The following is a 20,175-nucleotide window of genomic DNA, read 5'->3' as shown; positions in this document are numbered from 1 at the left end:
CATCGCAGTATTAGACTGCGGGTGAGAAGGACAAGAACAGGAAGTCAAATCACAACCTAGATTTGTTTTCATATTGCGCTTGTGAAGATGGAAGCAGATGTTCAAGGGACTAACACAACCACAGCTGGTAGTATGTGTTTTGCAAGACCTGTTTGTATAAGAAGGTAGCTGATGAATGGCTGACTGGCAGCGTGATTTGTGTTTTAAATCATTTGGAGTAAGAATGTGATGAGCCCTTGAATAGCAGTGGTTTGTTGATGTGAGTGGTGTGTTGGCTCCATGGCAGGCTATTGGCAGTCCCGGAGGGTGTGTGTGTGTGTGTGTGTGATGCCAGTGGTGATAAGACGTTGGTGTGGATTTGGGTGGTGCTGGCAAAGATAAATATCGCTAAATGGTGAAGGTTGGACTCCCTTTCTCTGATAGCTTCCTGGAAGCAGGCAAAGGATTGGTGTGTGAAGCAAGGGAAGGCTGTATACACAGCTAGGGTGTGCCCCAAAAGCATTCAAAGGTATGGTGGAAGTGGATGTATGAAGTATCATGGAATGTTTTGAAGTATATGACCCGTTGGAATGTGGTGGTGTACAATCGGGGCTATCATATTGTCTTGGCGCCTGTGGAAATGTTGCGGGTTGTTGATTGCTTCAAAAATCAATAAACTCCAGTTTATAGAAAATAGAATTCAACACAGAATATTGTTTATGCCAAGTATTTTTATTGGCTTTTCTGCAAGCATTGCAGATCCCTAAAAAATGCTCCATGGTAATGTTGGTGACAACATGAAATATGACAGCCGTAGCTTATATCATTATTAATGGCAGTCATCTAAATTGACTATGGGAAGCATAAAAACATTTGAGTAGTACATCACTAAGATATGAACTTTAGAATGAACAACTGCACATAAATTTCTGGAAGCTCCCTGAAAAGGGCAATTTAGGTCTCTACTTGTTTTCACTAAACAGGTTTGCTTGGGATGCAAGGGGTTCACCTCAACAGAACAACCTAATTTCTGACTAGCAACATTATTAGGCATCATTAATTTCTGCCATTATTAAATATCTCTGGTATTTACACAAATAAACATTTAATTTAACTGGTACTGTAGGTCAACATTCCCTAGATTCCTTATCATAGAATGTTGATCCAGTGCTAGAAAGCCTCAGTTGGCACCTGAATGCTCATAAAACACAATGGACGGATAAATCAGAACCAGAGTATTCTGATTCAGAGACTGAATGTTGGCAGATTTTGCTGGGCTCTTATTTATTCATTTGAGCATTTGGCTGCAAGAAACACAAAATATCTTCTGTCTTCTCTAGTCTTAAGAACGTTCAATATCTGGTAGGTTTTTCTGGTTCATTCGTAAGATTTTTGGCTGAAGGAATTCGGCTCCAACCACTGCTTGAATTAACCTGGAGAGTTACCGTGCACAGTTTTCTGCGTATTTGCATGGGTCTGAAACCTTAGAGCATCATTGACTTGGATTAAGTGTAATAATCACCATGACTCGTTTCACCAGAATCTGGTGGAACGAGTCATGGTGAGGTTCTTTACTAGCGTTGGACAGCTGCAGAATTGAAAGCTTTCAAAGATTATTTTCCATTACAGGGCCAACAGAACCTCACGGGTGAGTAGCGCGCTTACAATTCCCTGATTGAACAGAACACTGTGGTAGTCAATTGCTGATCCAATAACAGCTGTGCCAATTATGGCTTTATGCCTTTCAGCTAATAACAGTCATATGCAACACTGGCATTTAGTGTAATAACTGGACAAAGCCACAAGAGCAATACAATGAAAATGTCTTAACATGGGAACATATGGAAAATGCCTGATACAGATTTTTTTTTAGAAACAATGAGAATCTGCCTTTAAACAAACGGTTTTCTTTTTCAAGTTTACCACTAGATCCCATCATGAGTATCTTATAATTTCGATATTTACTATCCCATTTTCGATCGTTGCAAAAATGTCTGGATTTTAACGATGGCCATACCCCAAACTACTGGCAAGCCTAAAAACAACTGAGCTCTATTTAGCAAAGTTGTGAGATTACACAACAGATGATGAAATGATGTTCATATACACATCTAAAAACTAGAGACAATGCCCTGTACGACAGACACTGCATTTCATCCGAGCCAGATCAGATAACTTATACCGCTCACAAAAACCCTGCCACTAAAAAATGGAACATAACCAAACCAGTCAGATTTAACACTACACCGCTTCCCTGATCAGAGAGGAAAAGCGAGTGGTCATGAGTACTAACACTACAGATAAATACAAAGACGTCTAGAATGTTGCAGATGGCATTTTGTACATGAAGGAGTTTCAGTAACCCCGTTTTGACTTTATTTTCGAATGCCAATCTTCCAAAAAACATATCACCCCAAAAACGGATACATTGTTGGTAGTCTTCGCCATTAATTTCAGTAGCAACACTATTTTGGAAATGTGCCTAATGAACGGATACATTGTTGGTAGTCTTCACCATTAATTTCAGTAGCAACACTATTTTGGAAATTTGCTGAAAGTTATTACACAGGAGGCCTAATGATGGCATAATCTATACCTGCATATGCAAGTCAGGGATTTAACCACTTCTAAAGAAAGCATGGACAACATTTACAATCACTGGCAGCAAGTCTTGGCAGCACTATCACTTGGAAAGAAAGAGATCACACTCATAGTTTATTAAGTTGTTAAGAGACTTAATTTGGTCTCATTGCTTTTTAGTATGATAAGAATGTTTCCGACAGTATATATTATATTATTTTATAGTACATTTATTTATATGCTCTTTGAAGTTGCTTTGGTAGGTGCATTTTGAGCATGTCAACAGATACTGTTTAGCACATAATTATATTCCCTTGTTGTCTACCAAGCTCCGATTTATTTTCCAAGCTCACCCCTTGGGTCTCGCTGTCACATGTATCCACCCATAGATGATTAAATGTGTATTGTGTATGTCCCAATACTAGGTGACCACATTATGCAACATGTAGCTTTCTTCTAGAATAGATGTATAAAATATGGCGGCACTGCAGGGGACAGCACAATGTAAATTTGTAAAGGATGCTTAAAAATTCTTGCGCAGGTAATGCAGCCAACATAACAGGACATTACTTGAGCAGTGACACAAAGGATAAAACTTTGCCGGATGAGGGGGCATGTCGCCAATATACTGGGAAAGGAGCACCATAGAGTATTTATTATGATAAATAGCAATGTGGCAAGAAAGAACAATATCCTGAAATAACAATTAAAAAAAGCCCACTTACATGATCTGAAGAAGACATGCCTTACATATGTTAATGTAGCGAAAGCACTAGATAGGCATTTTATCCACCAACATTACAGGAGGCATTTTATCCACCAACATTACAGGGTAGTTGGGGAGCATATCCTGGATGCAAACACTGATGCAGTCGCACACATCCACAGAATAGCATTATGAGAACCACTAGTTACAGAGCTGAAAACGCTCCATCCTCTGGCCAAGACCAGGACAATTATTCCATAAAATATGTACACTTGGGAATTTAGATTATGCTTTTTGAAGAGGAGAAAAACGGCCCAAAATCTACAACTACAAATTATTAACAACACTTTTTCTGCGAGGTTTCTCATAAAAATGCTGATTGAACGCTTTGGGGAAATGCGGGAGCCTGAACTATGTACTACCTCCCAGCCCCTGCCTTGCTCAAAGAAGTTCCGCTTGTGTTTCAGAGAGGTCATGCACATATTAGGGAGGGTTCTCTGTCTCAGGAACAGGAAAGCTTGCAGTCTCTGGATTGTAGAACTGCTAGTGATGTGAGCAGGTGATGCACTCCTGAGGACAGCAGCCCACAATGCCATTGCTGCAGGACACCTCTGAGATGTTGGAGGACTGCAACCCATGAGGGGAACTGCCACAGGAGACTTCCTGGGGACTTGAGTCCACGACATGTATTCTCTAAGGACACATTCTCAAGACCTGGGGAGTGCAGCTAGAACTCTCATCCATGTATGCCAATTTTGGGGTGGGAGGGACCATGTGGAGGTAATCCATGTCTTTTATGGTCAGTGATAGTCAAGACAAAAGGGACCTGGGAAGCTATGATGCTGCAATTTAGAACTTTCATCTCATGTCAGCTAAGAAGTCAGGGTGCTGCATCACTGCATTCACGGGAGGTAGTGGGTGGATGACAGCCATTGGAGAGAAGAGTAGAGAATTATTTCATAGTACTGCAGATACATATGATCAGGTGGAAGGGAATGCTGGCATTGACCTAGCTCTCCCTAATCTAGATGAACATTTGATGTGCACCAATAAAAGTATTCATTCAAAAAGGGCAGCACCATGGATGGAGGGTTGAAAGAATAAGGACCAACTAGTATGCCCATTGGCAAAGGAGACACCAAGATCATATTTGTTAAAGCAAATGCTAAACTGCAGGCGTAGGGAATAGTAGGCAAACAATTGAACATATCAAATGCTCACTATAACCAAGATGACATTTCTGTTCTTATAGCTCCATTTGAGAAAATGTATTGTTCTGTGCAATTCAGTATAATTGCAGATGAAGAAAGCTTTCCTCGACCCACTAAATGACCCATTAGGGGTTTCAACATAGGATCTGCTACAGCTTGCAAGATTATACAAAAGCAGTACCATGTGACGTGCCCATGAGTCATCCTTATCTTTTTTGACTTAACCAGACCAGAGTTTCAAGTTCAAGGCTCATACCATATCTGTTGGTGTGTCAGGCCTCTAAAAATTGCATTTTCTTACTTTTATTTACCATACTTCTTAACTCTGTCATGGGCCTGCGCCAACATAAAACACTCAGCATTTTGTTAAGTTAAATATGATTTCTATTGCAGCAAAATGCTATTTTTCTGGGACTGAGGTGAAGACTGCTCTTTTCAACAGGTGGTGAAAAGACTGATGATGCTGCTCAGTACCAACCTGGCACAAAGGTATTGGCCTTTACCAGAGCAGCTTACGAGACTTCTAATAATCTGCCTTACTCAAAGGTGCCTTCCCAAACCTGCCTGAGGCATTTGATTATAAAGATATTGAAGCCCTTAGGGGGACTTAGTCCCTCGAGTCAAATGCCTTCTCTCACGGAGGAATCAATCATTCCGTCAATCTTTTTTAGCGAGCGATCACCCTGCTATTTCCACCAATTACTCTCTACCCCGTTTGATAAATCATTCTGTTCCCAAAAGATGAACCCATTCAGTCTGCCCAATGACTCTGTCTTTGGGGAATTAACTTGTCTACAGTGCACATTTGTAACAAGCCATTCTACACAATCCATCTCTGTCTAAGGAGCGATCATATTGTTCGCAGACAAAATCTTTGTGATCACTGCGCGCCCTTCATCTCTACCCTCATCAAGATGAATTACTCTGTAATCAGGCTGAATACTCTTTTCATTCTACACAATTCCTCACTGTACACATGTTCTGCTGACTTACCACTTACTCAAGAACTCAAGGTATGACTCTGTTTACTGCATAATCATTTGTATGCTGCGTGATGCCCATCCCATTCTGTATTACTGCTCTCTGCTCCACCACAATTTGCTGTTGTGACCTGCACAAATGAAGTACACCATGAAAAGGGCAACTCCAACACCACAACAGAAGATCTTGTATTCAGAAGAGTTAGAAAGTCAATGCCACACGTTCTTGGCCTCTTTTGACCAATCACATATTTTAAATGTACACATAGTGAGAAGATTGACACCATGGAGCTAAGGGTGTACCCAGCTGTAGAAAGCATCCTGGAAAGCTGTTTGATACTCATGCACATAGTTCATATGTTTGTCAGAAAGCACAGTGGAAACCCAATTGGACCTCTGCTGTGTCCAGTACGTTTACTCTCCTGAGGCCAGACAACGTCTCGCTATGAAGGGAACTGGAAACAGGTGCCCAGCAGACGAAATAAATTTATAGATCGAGCGACATTTGAATCCAAAGCATTATTAAAAGTGAGGGCCGCTAAAATATGGACAAGTCTTTCCACTGGTCTTTAAAAGCGAAGAGAAGATCTCAAAAAGTATTCTCTTATTATACAATTCTCTTTTTTAAACAAAGAACTGGGTCGATGTCATAGAAAGGGCAGGGAAAGAATATTCTATACAATTTGGAGAAAACTTTAAAAAGTAGCCGTATATGTACAGGATTGGGCCACCATCAACTCCATCATGAGGGAGAACTTAGCTTCGCACTTCGTGCTATCAGGGATGCTTGTATGTCTTGAGGGTGCACAAAGCAGTCTTGGTCAGTGATCTGAAATGGAAGGTGCTGTGTAGGTCTTGAATCTTTCGTGGGCCCGCTGCTGGCTCAGGAGTCGGAGGGCCATTGTATCCACAGCTTCCTGTAATCCTGGTTTCTGGGCTATCTCAACTGTGTAATCGTTGGCCTGAAATAGTAAATGGAACTGTTATGCATTGCCTTCCTTTTACTTCCACCACCATGTTCCCTGGCACATGCTACATCACTTCTAGTACTTCCGATCTCAACAAGTGCCCAGTAAAACAGACACTTATTAACAGACTGGTCAGGGGAGTGGGCAGCTGTCTCGCCTAACTACCTTAAAGTAGCACCGCACACAAAAACTAAACTCAGATTTGTGAGAACATTTTCTCGATGGGCAAAGCAGTCTGGGATTACTGGCCACCGATTTTTACAGTTAGTGTCCAATACAACCAATCCCATTGGACCACATTACCATTGCACTCGCACTGAATGACCAAGTACTCCTTTTGAGCACTTGGTTCGCTTAAGGCAACGGGACCCAGCAGACAAGACCTTTCTAAAGAAACTCATTTGAAAATAGATACCCAGAAAACAATAAACACAGATACCAGTTAATAACCGATTATTAGTCAGTTCTGTATTCTATAACAGAAGTACTATAATATGCATAAGGCGAATGTTCCACATATAAAATGATGATAGGCAAAGAAGACAAGACTAGCAACTTTCCAGCAAGAGATGAAATCCCAAACAATATGTTAACAGATGCTATATGAACAGTTACCATGATGTTAAACAATACAATATGTTCACAAAGACTTTGGACTATGCGGTGGTGTAATGCAGCTAAAACTAAATCTAGTGAAATGATTAAATAATGAAAATAATTGCACACAATGAAAGACATACAGATATACACAGTAAATTGTAGGAATTTGCCCCACCCAAAAATTAAATGTCCAACTAATCCTGCCAAACCAATCAATATCTTATGGGACACTGTGACAGTGTGTAATTAATCCCTGCCGTGAGGCTCACAGTCTACTGGAGTCCTATTAGTCCATCTTGTAACACCAACACCTTCATGTTAGGGTAAATAGTGTTCCGTTTTCCCCTGTTAAATTCCTACAGGTTTGACCTACTGAAATTTAAGGAAGAGCGAGGTATTTAATGCAGGTTAAATTAATACCATCCAACAAGGAATATCATCCCCTGCTCAAAGATGGGTTTGTGCAGGGGTCAGAAAACACCAACCAACTCAAAATCAGGGCCACAGTGATGTTAACAGTACATTCTATGGTAAAGCAAATGTTAGTGAGACTCATCAGGTATATGGAGAGAGAGCACACACGTGTCTGTGTTGTTCAGGCAATGTTTGATGGTACTGCTGACTCCTCTCCATTCCAGGGGTAGGGGATATAACAAAATGTTTGACTCTATATATGTATTTGAAACAAGAATTAGGAAATGTATTTATAGTACAAGATTTACACACCAAGCATGTGAAAATAATGTGCCAGTAATGACTGATGGGTGTAGCATTTTAAAACAATGATGTTTATCAAATTCAAAATAATTTAGATGTTTAAGACTAAGGTAAGAAAGGTTAATTTCACATCTATGAATGGAACGGACAGGCGAAACTGCCAGCAGGATGCATAGATGCTTTCTCTTAACACATGCAAATAGTATTTACTCTTCAGTGTTTCCTGCAGGGCAGGCAAGGAATAAAGTGAAAGGCCATTTGTTTTGTTAAACTTGGCCTGCCTATCGAGATCCTAAACACAGAATTATACTGGCGATTGTGCCTCCAAGAGTGTGCACATGATCTATCCACAAGTAAATCGTCACAAGACTTATAAGTAATAGGTGGGATAATCTGTAGGGACACTAGAAATCTGCAAACTCAGTTGATTAATCCTCTTATACTATCTTTATTTATTGGCAAACACCAGTCCAGTTTCCTACAGAAACCTGGTTTCCAGCGAGTCTGAGATCTTGATAATTTATAAAGCTTCCCTACTTACTGAAAAATATGGGAGATCAATAACTAGGTTAGTCACAGCTGCATCTAAAGAAGAGAACCGCAACACAGTTTGGGCCGGAGCTCCACTCAGACGAAAAGCGTTGTTGAGCGAGTGCTGTCTTGGAAATTCCAACGCACCAAACTGCTGATATTGCTTGCTCTTGATGGAGGCAAACAGATCTAACCAAGGCTCTTTCAACTTCTGAAAGAGACCTTGCGTCACCTCCAGATGGAAAAGCCATTTGTGATCAACTAGGCATCAACGGCTCAGTTTGTCCACCCTGACATCCAGGGAACCTGCCAGGTGTTGAGTGACCAGGGATCTGTCCTGCTGTTCCAGCCATGTCAAAGGGTTCAGGACCCCACCTTGCCCCAGTTGTTGCAGTACCACATGTCGGTGGTGCTATCTGCGAACACCTGAACCAACTTTCATTCGATGGAAGGGAGAAAATCGTCAATGCCAGCGATTCACCCAGAGTACCAGCAAGTTGATGTGGAATCCTGATTCCGCCAGAGACCAGAGTCCTTTGATCTTCATCTCTTCCGGATAGCTGCCAAATCGCAGGAGTGATGCATCTGTCACTACGGTGTAATCTGGTTGGGGAAGGGAGAGGGGTCTGCCCCCGACCTAATCATGGTTGGTCAGCCACCACTGCAGATCCTGTGCAGTTCCCTTCGAGATCTGGATCATGTCCAAGCAATTCCCCTGATGCTGTGCCCACTGGAACTTCAGGTCCCACTGCAGAGCCCGCATATGCCATCTGGCATGCGTCACTAGCAGGATGCAGGAGGCCATGAAGCCTAGCAGCCTCAGTACGTATCACTGAAATCCAGGACAGAGACTGGAACATCGGTATCATTGACTGAATATCCTGGACTCGCGCTCGGAGGACAGGCCAAAACTGCACTGTGTACAGAACAGCTCAGATGAAAGGGAGCGTATGAGAGGGAGTTAGGTGTCACTTAGGCACCATGATAGTAAATCCCAGCGAAATCAGGGGATTCGCTGTAGTCTGGAGGTGGGAGAGGTCAGTCTGGGGCAAGCTCGCCTTCAACAGCCAGTCGTTGAGATAAGTGACTGGCGCCTCTGATCTGCGCAGATGAGCTGCGACCACTGCCATCACTTAGATGAACACCTGAGGGGTGCTGGTAAGGCCACAGGGAAACACTGAACAGAAAGTGCTCGTGGCCTACTATGGACCGCAGGTAGCACAGATGAGCTGGCAGGACGGGATGTGAAAATAGGCGTCCTGCAAGTCCAGTGCTACCACCCAGTTTCTGATGTCTAGGGCGGAATAGACCTGAGCCAGAGTAAGCATTTTCAACTAATCCTTTTTGAGGAAGTAGTTGCGGGCTCGCAGATCTAGAATAAGACGAAAGTCCTTGTCCTTTTTTGGGACCAGAAAGTAGCAGAAATAGTAACCACAGCCTATTTCTGGTGACGGAACCCTCGCTATGGCTCCCTTGGCCTAGAGAGTCCTGATTTGCTCCTGAAGCAAGTTCAGGAGGTCCCTCTGCCAGCTGGTCGTGAGGGAGGGCAGTCTCGAAGGGGAGAGAGAAGCCCCTTCGGACTATCTGAAGAACCCACTTTTCCGATGCAATCTTTTGCCAGTAGTGAAGGTGATGGCTGACCCTGCCACCAACCAGCCGCCCATGATCTTGAAGGGCTGGACTAGCAAGGTTTAGAGGCACCAGGGGCAGGAGTGGACGGACTGGACCTTTGGTCAACTGGCTGACGGAGTCGAAAGGAGCCGCGCGCACAGCCGCGCAGAGGTTTCTGAACTTGCGCGGTCTTGTGGCTGGGTATGGCTGAAAGCCACTTATGGGAAAAAAGCAGACGGGGACAGGTAGTCCCTGAAAGGCCCAAGGATTTTGCTGTAACCCGCGAGTGCTTAAAGCGCTCCAGGGTGATGTCTGCCTGGTCTCTGAAGAGATGGGTCCATAAAAGTGCATGTCCATAAGGGAAGCCTGGACATCCCCAGAAAAGCCAGAAGTTCTTAGCCAGGTGTGGCGTCTAACAGCCACCATGTAACACAATATAGTTGTACGGTGACAGCGATACGCAAAGAAGTGTACTCGGAGTCACAGAACTGTAGGCTCTGGTGCAAACTTTGCAGAGCTGAAACCTTAGATTTCTGGCCTATGGGGAAGTCATCCCTAGTGTCATGCTTCATCATAGGCATTCTCGCCCCACCCTGGTAGGACAAAGCCACCCGGGCAGACTCGACCTCCTCGAAGACCGACTAGTTAGGAGGGAGTTCTTGCATAAGTCTTACTGGGCAACACCATATAATAGGGGATCCAGATGAAAAACGTAAAAATACCTTAGAGTCCCAAGGGGAATTTTACTTTTATTAGTGAAACACTAGGTAAAATTAAAAAAGATGAAGGATTGGGTACTGGAGTGCAATGCCTCTCATCCAAAATGTTGCCAACAGGTTTCTGCCCACTTTTGCAAACCTTAACGGTCTGGGGCATACTTCAGGGCATACAGATCCCTGTGTGTAAGACATTAACGCCATTCCAATTTGGAATCGACTATCGTACGGGTGATCTCTAATTGCGATCCTACCATAATTACCTGCCTGTGGTTGAGTAATTTGTCCTTGCCACCCTAAGGTATTGGTGTTACCAACATCATGGTCACAGAGAGGGCGGGGTCATTTTTAGTCACACATTCGTCAAAAGGAAAGCCTGGCCACTTTACCTACATCCGTCCCGCTCTGTGCAGTGGTTCAGGAAAGTCACAGTCAATGACATTGCTCTGCCCAGCGAGTCGGTGTTGTCAAGCCCACAGCGAATGGTAAACCTTGCCACATCTCTACCATCTGATACCGAATGGGAGAGAATGGCCCGGGCCTCCTCCAGGACCTGTGGCAGCACTTGTGCAAACCCTTCCCACAAGGCGTGGGCGTAGCTGCCAATAGGTATGCAGTGTTCACTGACCGCAATGCAAGGCTGGAGGAAGAAAAATTCTTCTTGCCCCAACTATCCAGCCTCTAGGATTCCCTGTACGGGAGTGCGGAAGGGAACGTGGATTGCAAGGTAGAGGCCTGAAACACCCAGCTCTCGGGGGTAGTGTGGTTGGTGAGGAATTTTGGGTTGCCTGTTGCAGGGCGATGGCAGCGGGCAACTGTACTGCTCACAGGAGGCCCTGTGCTGGGACCACGTTTCCAGAAGGACATCAGTCAAGGCCTCGTTGAAAGGCAGGAGGGGTTCCTAGGAGAAGGCAACCAGCTGCAGGACCTCTGTCGAGATGTTTGCCTTTACGACCACCAAAGGGAGCTGAAGGTCTAGGCCTCAGCTGCCCTTCTCACCACAATAGCATATGAAGCTCTCTCCTCCCTAGGGGGGAGTAAGCAGGCCAGATCTAGGGAGGTATCCAGTCCACTGGCCTCACCCAATTTCTCATACCAGTGCATTTCGTGCTCCTTTTGTGTTGTAAAGGGTCCAGTGACCCCTCCCAAAGTTTCTCCATCCGTAGCCCCTCAAAATAAGGCTGACAGACCAACCAAGGACCCAAGGGTGCCATCGGCGCAAGGAATCGGTGTCGATAAGTGCCGATCCGGCTCTGGGTCGTCAGGGATAAGAATGGGTTGCCGGCAGCGTCAGGAGTCTAGGCGCGGAGCTGGCACTGGGGAAGGTCACAGGGGCACGACTAGTGCAGATCCAGACCCACCGCCGGATCCATTTGGGGGTATTGGCGCCAGGGCCGGAGCTGCCTGCGCGGAACGTGATGGAACACCCTCTGAGCCTCCAGGGCCCAAAGGCACGCCGGGAGGGTCAGGTCACCCAAACACGAGGCACATGGTGTCCTAGAATTCTTTAAGCTGGGCAGGGGTCGCTCCGGCTCCTGGAAAGGTAGGGAACTGCGGTGCCGACCCAGGGGCAGGTTCTGCAGAATAAGGCCTAGAGTGTCGAGACTCCTCCGTCACGTGGGCTGACGGACTGGGAGAAGCTGAGGTGTGCTTCGACTTCTTGTGTTTCTTATGCCTCTTATTTGACCAACTTGATTACTTCGAGTGGGAGGAAGAGGACTTAGGACTCCTGGAGTGGTGCCAGGACCTTCCTCTCAACCGTGAACAAGACCTCTGGAGCGGACAGCGTGGAGTTGAACGCTGGTCCGCAAGCAGCTTTAGGGACCACTCCCTCAAAGCCTTCAGAGCCACGGCCCAGCAGTTGGAGTATGACTGAGTCATGGTCGCACTCCAGGCACCAAAGACAAATTAAGTATGAATCCGTCACTGACATGGCGCGATGGCAGGCACCACATGGTTTGAATCCAGAAGTCTTCTTCGACATTGAGGAAAAACCTACGCACCAAAAATAGTCGACAAAACTTTAAAAAAAGCCAGTCAAAAAGTGACAGAGGGTATCCCTCTTCAAAAATCTGCACTAGCTGGCGTGGAAGGAAAAGAACTGACGTCAGAGCACCAACGTGGTGCCTATTTAGCTGACGCGGATGTCATTTCGCGGACTACGCTGACCTCATCACACAAAGCCGACCAACGCCACCTACCGCCGTGCGAGGGTATTGCTTGAGAAAAAGTCTTCTGGATCCAGCCAGACACCTGGGATATTCTAAGGTAAGAAATCTGTGGCTAGATATCTCTATCAAATGCCCGATTACAATGGAGCTAGTTTGTTTGTGCAGTGAAAATGTGAGTGATTTAAAATTGACTCAAGGCCACCTACCTGAGGTGGTATTTTAATAGTGGGGGCCTTGGGTAAGTTTTAAAAACAGTGGTGGATATCCATGACCAATTTATCAAAAGGGCATTCCCCTGTGAACTTGGTTGAGTGAACCTGGACACGTAGTCATAGCATTGTCTGTTTGTGTCTGCAAACAGGTGTATTTGAGCATATCCTCATTCGGGAAAAAGTTCTTGTAACACCTCCTCGTTGAGAATCCAGTCGTGATTTTCTTGGAAATGTCGACTAAGAGAATCTGCTTGCATGTTTTGAATGTCTGGCAGATGAATGGCTGTTATCGTCAAGTTTCTGGCTAGTAGCCATTTCCAAATGGTCTGAGCCTCGAGAGGGGGAGAGTGGGTTCCTTCCTGTTTGATCAGGTAATACATAGTTGTCATGTTGTCGGTCTGAACAAGGATGCAATTGGGTGTGAACGCTGGACAAAGATTTTAGAGCAAGGTGGACTGCTATCAATTCAAGCATATTGATGTGGTAAGTCTTTTCCTTGTCCGATCAAACACCCTGGGTTTGAAGGGAACCCATGTCTGCTGCCTATCCCTGGAGGGAGGCATCTGTGATTAGTGTCTGACTTGGTGGGTCCTGATGGAATGGTACCCCCACCATACGATTGTTCCGCTGAGACTGCCATGGGTTAGGCTGGTGTGCAGCCTGTGATAATGTCAGCTTGTCTTCCTAGCGGTTGGAGAGTTGATTCCACTGGCCTTCCAGGCAAAGCTGCAAAGGTCTCATGTGCAACCTTGCATGAGGTACTATAAAGATGCAAGAAGTCATCAGCCCCAGTAGAGACGCAATCTGCCTTGCAAATGGATGGTGAACCTGAAAAAGATTGTGACATTTTAGAGTAATTGAGGATAGTCTCTCCTCCGAAAAATACACTCTTGCAGACTGTGGGTCCAGTGTGGTCTCCAGGTCATGCACTTTTTGTGCTGGGCATTCTGTAGACTTTTGGAAATTCACACGAAGGTCCAGATTGGTGAGTGTCTCAACACAGATGTGAAAATGTTCCTTTGTCTGTGATGGTGAGGAACTCTTTATCAGCCAGTTGTCCAGGTAAGGATACACAAACATTTTCTGTTTCTTTAAGAATGCTGCACTACGGCCATACATTTTGAAAAGCTTTGTGGAGCTGATTTGAGGCCGAATGGTAGTACTCTGTACAGATAGTGCAGACATCCCACTTTCAAACCGAGATAAGTGCGATGCTTTAGGGAAAGTGGAATGTGGAAATATGAACCTTAAAGGTCTATTGCACACCTAAAATCTCCTTGATGCAGTTGTGGATTGATTTGGTGATGGGCCAGTATTCTGAACCTTTTGCGTAGTATGCATTTGTTAAGCACTCTCAGGTCTAAGATGACTCTAAACTCTTGTTTCAGTCCTTGCTTTTTTACTAGAAAGTAACAGGAATAGATTCCAGACTCCCCTTGATGGCACAGAATCTCCTACATGGCTTCTTTTTGCATTAGTGTTGACTTCCGACTGCAATGGTCTAGCTGGTACCGGGATGTTTTGCTGTAGCAACAGTAGGAGGAGGGGACCTCAAGCGAAGAGAATAGTCATTCTGTACCATATTCCAGACCCATCAGTCTTTTGTGATTGACTGCCACTCTTCCAAGTGATTGACGATGCCTAAGTCCACCGGAGCGGGTAACAGAGAAGGGAGAAGTGACAATTTATTGTTTTGCTGGAGGCTTTCCTGTGGCTGCAGTGAACCGCTTCCTCTAGATGGCCTATGAAGATGGAATAGTGACCTTGCCTGCTGGTGATGTTGCTGTTAGTTGAGGGGTTTGAACACTCTGATGGAAATGTAATGACAAAGCAACCAACAGCAGACCAAGGTCAAGCACTTAAGTTCAATTATTTATGCAAATTTAGAGTGAGTGCAACGTCTTCCAGCATCTGCTGTTGAAAGATGCTATTTAAACACGAGAGTTCATAAGAAAAAAGAGGGAAGGTGCACTTCATCAGTAGTTGTAGGAAACAGACACTTGTAGTTCAGAAGTCTTTTTTTTCGTTTTCTTTTTATTCGAAGATGATTGACACAGAAACGGCACACAGCCAACGCGTTTCGTTCCCTTGTGCCTTGGGAACTTCGTCAGGGCTGTAATAATCATGAAACCACCCATGAATACACAATAATAACACAAAAAAATAACACAAAATACATATTACATGGGAGGACATTATATGTGCAGAGAGAGAAACCAAACATGTACATAATGACGAATATGTCACAAACAATCAAAAGAATAATCATTTGAACAAAAATAACCACAAATACATATATAAATGACCCAAAATCAATACAAACGACATCAAATGAACTAACAACACGAACAGATAAGACAAAATTTGATTACTATACAAATATAAATATGTATATAAAAATGCAACAATAGATACACCCACAGTCATATTCCTTTTGATGATCAAAATCTGGCATTGTAGCCATCACATAGGATATCTTAAAAAAAGGGCAAAGACATTTCCTTTTTGAGAGATTAGAAGATATGATAAAAGAAAAATGAGGGAAAAGCAACATAGAAACAACAGAAGACTGAGGAAGGAAACAAGATCTTGATTATATAGAGAGTGATATTAACGGTCAGTACAAGTAGCTAAAAACCCCAAAAAAGAAGAGGCGGGGGGGGGGGGGGGGGGGGGGGGTAAGGGGAAAAAGGAGGTGCTCACCAATATAATTTCAAATGATATTTGTGGGGAGAACCCCTCAAGCCATGTGATGTAGATCCTTATATTCCAAAGGGTTCTTAGGTACAACCAAAACCCGCAATTGAGACCTGTGGACATGAAGCATAAAGCTGCTGCTGTCCAGTAGTGTAACATAAGACAGCTTAAAACAACATCACCATAGGACAATGCACATCAATGTTTCCCATTCTCTAATGATGAGAAAACTAGTGTCAGCCACACGTCTCACCTTAGTAGGTGTAAAAGAAACATCCAATGTAAGGACACTTCGATTATTAGGTAGTCCTGAGTTTGTGGGAATTATCCCAAGAATTATCTGTTGATAAGAAAGAAAGGGGCAGCGTAGTGAGCAGATTAATTATAATAAAAACAATGAAAAAGAAACGTGCGCACTCTATGGTAAAAAGTAATGTCTATTTTAGAGCCACATATCGCTAGCGTGCTCTATAGTTGGATATCCCAATCTATATCTAATCCGAACCAAATATTGTTGTCCAGATATAGGTGTAAATGGCCTCGAAATTATAAATTCCTCACATCTACCCCAAAGTATCAACAACAAAGTGCCAAAACGGACAATAGCGATCAAACGTACACGCGTCCTTCTGCTAAGTAACAACAATTTACTTCCGGATTAAAGCCCGTCATTGACGGTACATATTAACACTATGCGACAGCATTCTATGCCAGCCTGACGTCGCTTACCCGTATTTAGACAAGTGTCACTGTCACTGCTTTCCGTGTTGAATGTCGGCAAACGGAGGCAGGGAAGCATACTGGCCTTTAAGAAGCGCGCCGGACATTCACATGACCGCATCCGCGTTGCCAACGAAAAAAATAGAGCAATAGAAAAAGGACCATAGCTGCGAAAGAATTACACAAATAGTCGGCCATATTGGAGTATCCAATATACCGAAAAAGATGATACCAGTTCACTGCAAGTGCGTTATTTATATAGAGTAATCTAACGGTCCTAGTACTTAAAGAGCCATGTTTTAAAATCAAATCCACATCACCATATACGTAAATGAAGATACTGTATTCAGTTACATAAGCAGAAAGCGGAACACAAAAAAACAACATTTACTGGCAAGCCATTTCTTTAGAATTGCAGCCATATCCAAGGATCAGACTGCCATAATGAACACGAAAAAGCAACATTTACTGTCAAACCATTTCCTTAGAATTGCAGCCATATTCAAGGGTCAGACTGCCATAATGGACACATGAAAATAAAGGTATTGATGCAGTAACCCGAGGCCCACGTTTATAAAGGGCATCAAGAATCTAAGAAATTGTGCATAGGTGCCACCCCAAACTTAATCCATAGCGTTAGGATTGTCAAAATTCCAAAATTTCAAAAACTAAATATATCTAGAAAAAATTTTTATTGTCAAAATTGAGTTACCACATAAAAAGGACGTTATTAATATGTTGTCCCAATTTAAAACTGGATTTATCTTCCAACCTCGCGAGATAAACACTTAGATAAGATCTTATATGTTGAGAAGAATATAGAGAATAGAGAGAAGAAATTATGAATAGTGATCAGCATACGGACCCATTAGATAAGACAATCATTATGTTGGATGCATGTCATTTTGTAATGAAGGACAGTACATGCATTACATATACCCCATACAGAACAATAACTCAAATTTTCACCATCATACTTATCTATCCAAGAAAATAATGAAGCTCTCTATCGGTGTTATGACCCATTGTTGTAGCCCGCAGACGACAAATCCACTTGGCCTCCTTTTGTCTAACCTGCAGTTCACGGTCACCGCCCCTAGCATTGATGGGCACGTGATCTATCCCGTAGAACCAGAAGGACGTGTCATCTCGATGCATTTGTTTATAATGTTCACTTACAGGGTAACGCGTATCACCGTTAATAATGGCCCTACGATGTTCTTGTATTCGGACCTTGAGGCAGCGTACAGTGCTCCCTACATAGATGGCATTACAGCTACAACCCAATACATAGATCACGTGTGTCGTATTGCAGTTGATAAAATGTGCAATTGTGTGACTTTTAAGTGAGTTGTGTGTAAAGGTAGTTGTTCTATTTCTACCTAGCGGACATACATTGCAGGAACCACAGGTAAAGAAACTTTTCGGTTTGGGAGGTAGCCATGTAGTTGGTGCATTTGTCACATAACTGGAACATAATATGTCCCGTAGAGATCGCCCCTTGCGATATGTAATGGCTGGTCTGGTGGGCAGACATTCGCTAAGGCCAGGGGTATCTTTTATTAACCCCCAATGTTTTTTGAGGATCTTATAGACCCTGCCGCTGTTGTTATTGTACTGGGTGATAAACCGGACTGTTGTATCTCGGGTGGCTTTGGGTTTATCTCGAAGTGTATCTTCCCTCTTGAGTTTCTGTGCTTTATCCATGACTTTATCAAGTAGTCTCCTATCATACCCTCTTTTAAGGAATCTTTTCTTTGATTCAAAAATCTTCTCAAGGTATAGATTGTCCTCACTACAATTTCTCCTTAAGCGTGTCATCTCTCCGAAAGGTATGTTTTTAATTACTGTGCGTGCATGCGCACTCTCCGCGTGAAGAATCGAATTACAGGCTGTTTCTTTTCTATAGCGAGAGCTTTGTATGGTGCCATCTTTGATGTAAAATTCAATATCAAGGAAGTTTATTTTGTCTTTGTTATGTGTCATGGTGAGCTTTACATTAAAAGGGTTAGCATTCAAGTATGTATGGTATTCCTCAAGTGATTCCACAGGTCCTGACCATAAGATGATGATGTCGTCAATATACCTCCCCCAGAACACGATGTATTCCGTCCAGGGGGAGGCATGGCTGTGCCAGGCATACTCCCTCTCGAACCATCCCATGAAGAGGCAGGCGTAAGAGGGAGCAAATTTAGAACCCATGGCAGTCCCGAGTATCTGCTGGTACCATGTGGTGTCATGCAAGAAAAAATTATTGTTCAAAATGATGTCGATCATCTCTAACGTCATCTCATTATATTCATAGAGGCCAGCAGGTTCCCTATCCAAGAAAGAACGTACAGCAGGGATTCCAAATTTTTGGTGAATACACGTATATAAGCTCTCTACGTCCATTGTGACGAAGTAGAGCTCATCCGACCACTGAAAGTTGTCAAATTTGATCAAAATGTCCTTGCTGTCCCTAATGTATGAGGAAAGATCCAGGACATATTTTTGAAGTCTAGAATCAACAAATTCCGACAATTTTTCTGTTGGTGAGTCATTCCCTGAGATAATAGGGCGGCCAGGAGGGAAAAGACCGCCCTTATGTATCTTAGGTAAGATGTAGATACATGGGTATCTCGGTTTGTTCACTCTCAAATATCTGTACTCATCTTCAGACAACAAGCCAATATCCTTCCACTCGCTTAATTTCATATTGATCATAATGGTTAAATTCTTGGTGGGATTGGTTGAAACCCGCTGGTAGCAGCGTGTATCGCCTAGCTGTCTAGTGATTTCAGTCATGTAATCACAATGGTTCATGACCACAACATTACCGCCCTTATCAGCCTCTTTTATAACAATGGTGTTATCCGATTTAAGTCTATCAAGTGCTTTCCGTTCATTGGCGGTAATATTGTGTCTGACGCGTGCCATTGACCTACTAGGTACTTCCAGATTGTACAGGTCTTTACTCATTTTATTATAGAACACATCTATATTCGGATGGTAATTGAAAGCGGGTATAAATTTGGATCTGGATTTGAGCCCACTATCCATATTACAATCTTGTTCAATATCAAAATGATTTAGTAGAGTGGTCATGTCATGATTCTCGTCCTCGTCCAGGCTAAGCAACAATTGTACATTTCGAATATCTCCCACCGTTTGTGTATAATTTCTAGAAGGAATCGGGGGGATTAGGCTTCTGGGTGTTTGTTGTGAAAAGAAATCCTTCAATTTCAAAGCTCTTATAAATTTAAACAGATCGATATGTACATCAGTGAAATCGCCCCCCTGGGTGGGACAAAAGCTCAAGCCTTTACTCAAAACCATCATTTCATCTTTGTCAAGAATTTTATTAGTCAAATTAACAACTTTCAGGTCACAAGTGCTGTCAGCAACATTAGGTACACACATATTAGCAGATAGGTTATCATTGGTAATTATGGTTTCGATTTCTTGTTCAGACCTCGACCTATTCCTGTACCTGCCTTTGGACCTCCTGCCACCCCTCCTTGTTTTGTTTGGTCTTTTTTCTGTTGTATTCGGCTGCTGATTCGGGGTTTTGCGAGCTCCTTCTGGAAAGAAGAAGCTCCCTCCTCTAAAGGGGTCTCATGTGATACATTAGAGACTGAACTACCTACTGATGAGGCGACACTGCTGTTAGAACGAGCGTCATCACTCTCTTCCCTTTCCTCTCTAGTTCTCTTTCTTTCTTCTCCTGCTTGGATATTGTCAAATTTTTTCGCGAACGTATATACACGCCCGTCACGATAATCTCTATCGTCCCT

The 20,175-nt window shown here is 43.4% G+C and overlaps 1 protein-coding gene across 1 annotated transcript in view; it reads right to left on the bottom strand.

Annotated features, from left to right (window-relative positions):
• Positions 1-692: 692 nt before the first annotated feature.
• NCAPH2 (non-SMC condensin II complex subunit H2) overlaps positions 693-20,175 on the bottom strand; it is a 326,298-nt gene continuing 306,815 nt past the window's right edge. The window contains exon 21 of the mRNA XM_085653753.1: positions 693-6,418. Within this exon, the coding sequence (XP_085509879.1) occupies positions 6,278-6,418 (141 nt within the window). The 3' untranslated portion in view covers positions 693-6,277. The remainder of the gene's footprint in view (positions 6,419-20,175) is intronic.

The sequence above is a fragment of the Triturus cristatus genome, chromosome 4_1 (genome assembly GCF_964204655.1).
Source record: "Triturus cristatus chromosome 4_1, aTriCri1.1, whole genome shotgun sequence".
NCBI classification, from domain to species: Eukaryota; Metazoa; Chordata; class Amphibia; order Caudata; family Salamandridae; genus Triturus; species Triturus cristatus.
This window is presented reverse-complemented; position numbering and strand designations above follow the sequence as displayed.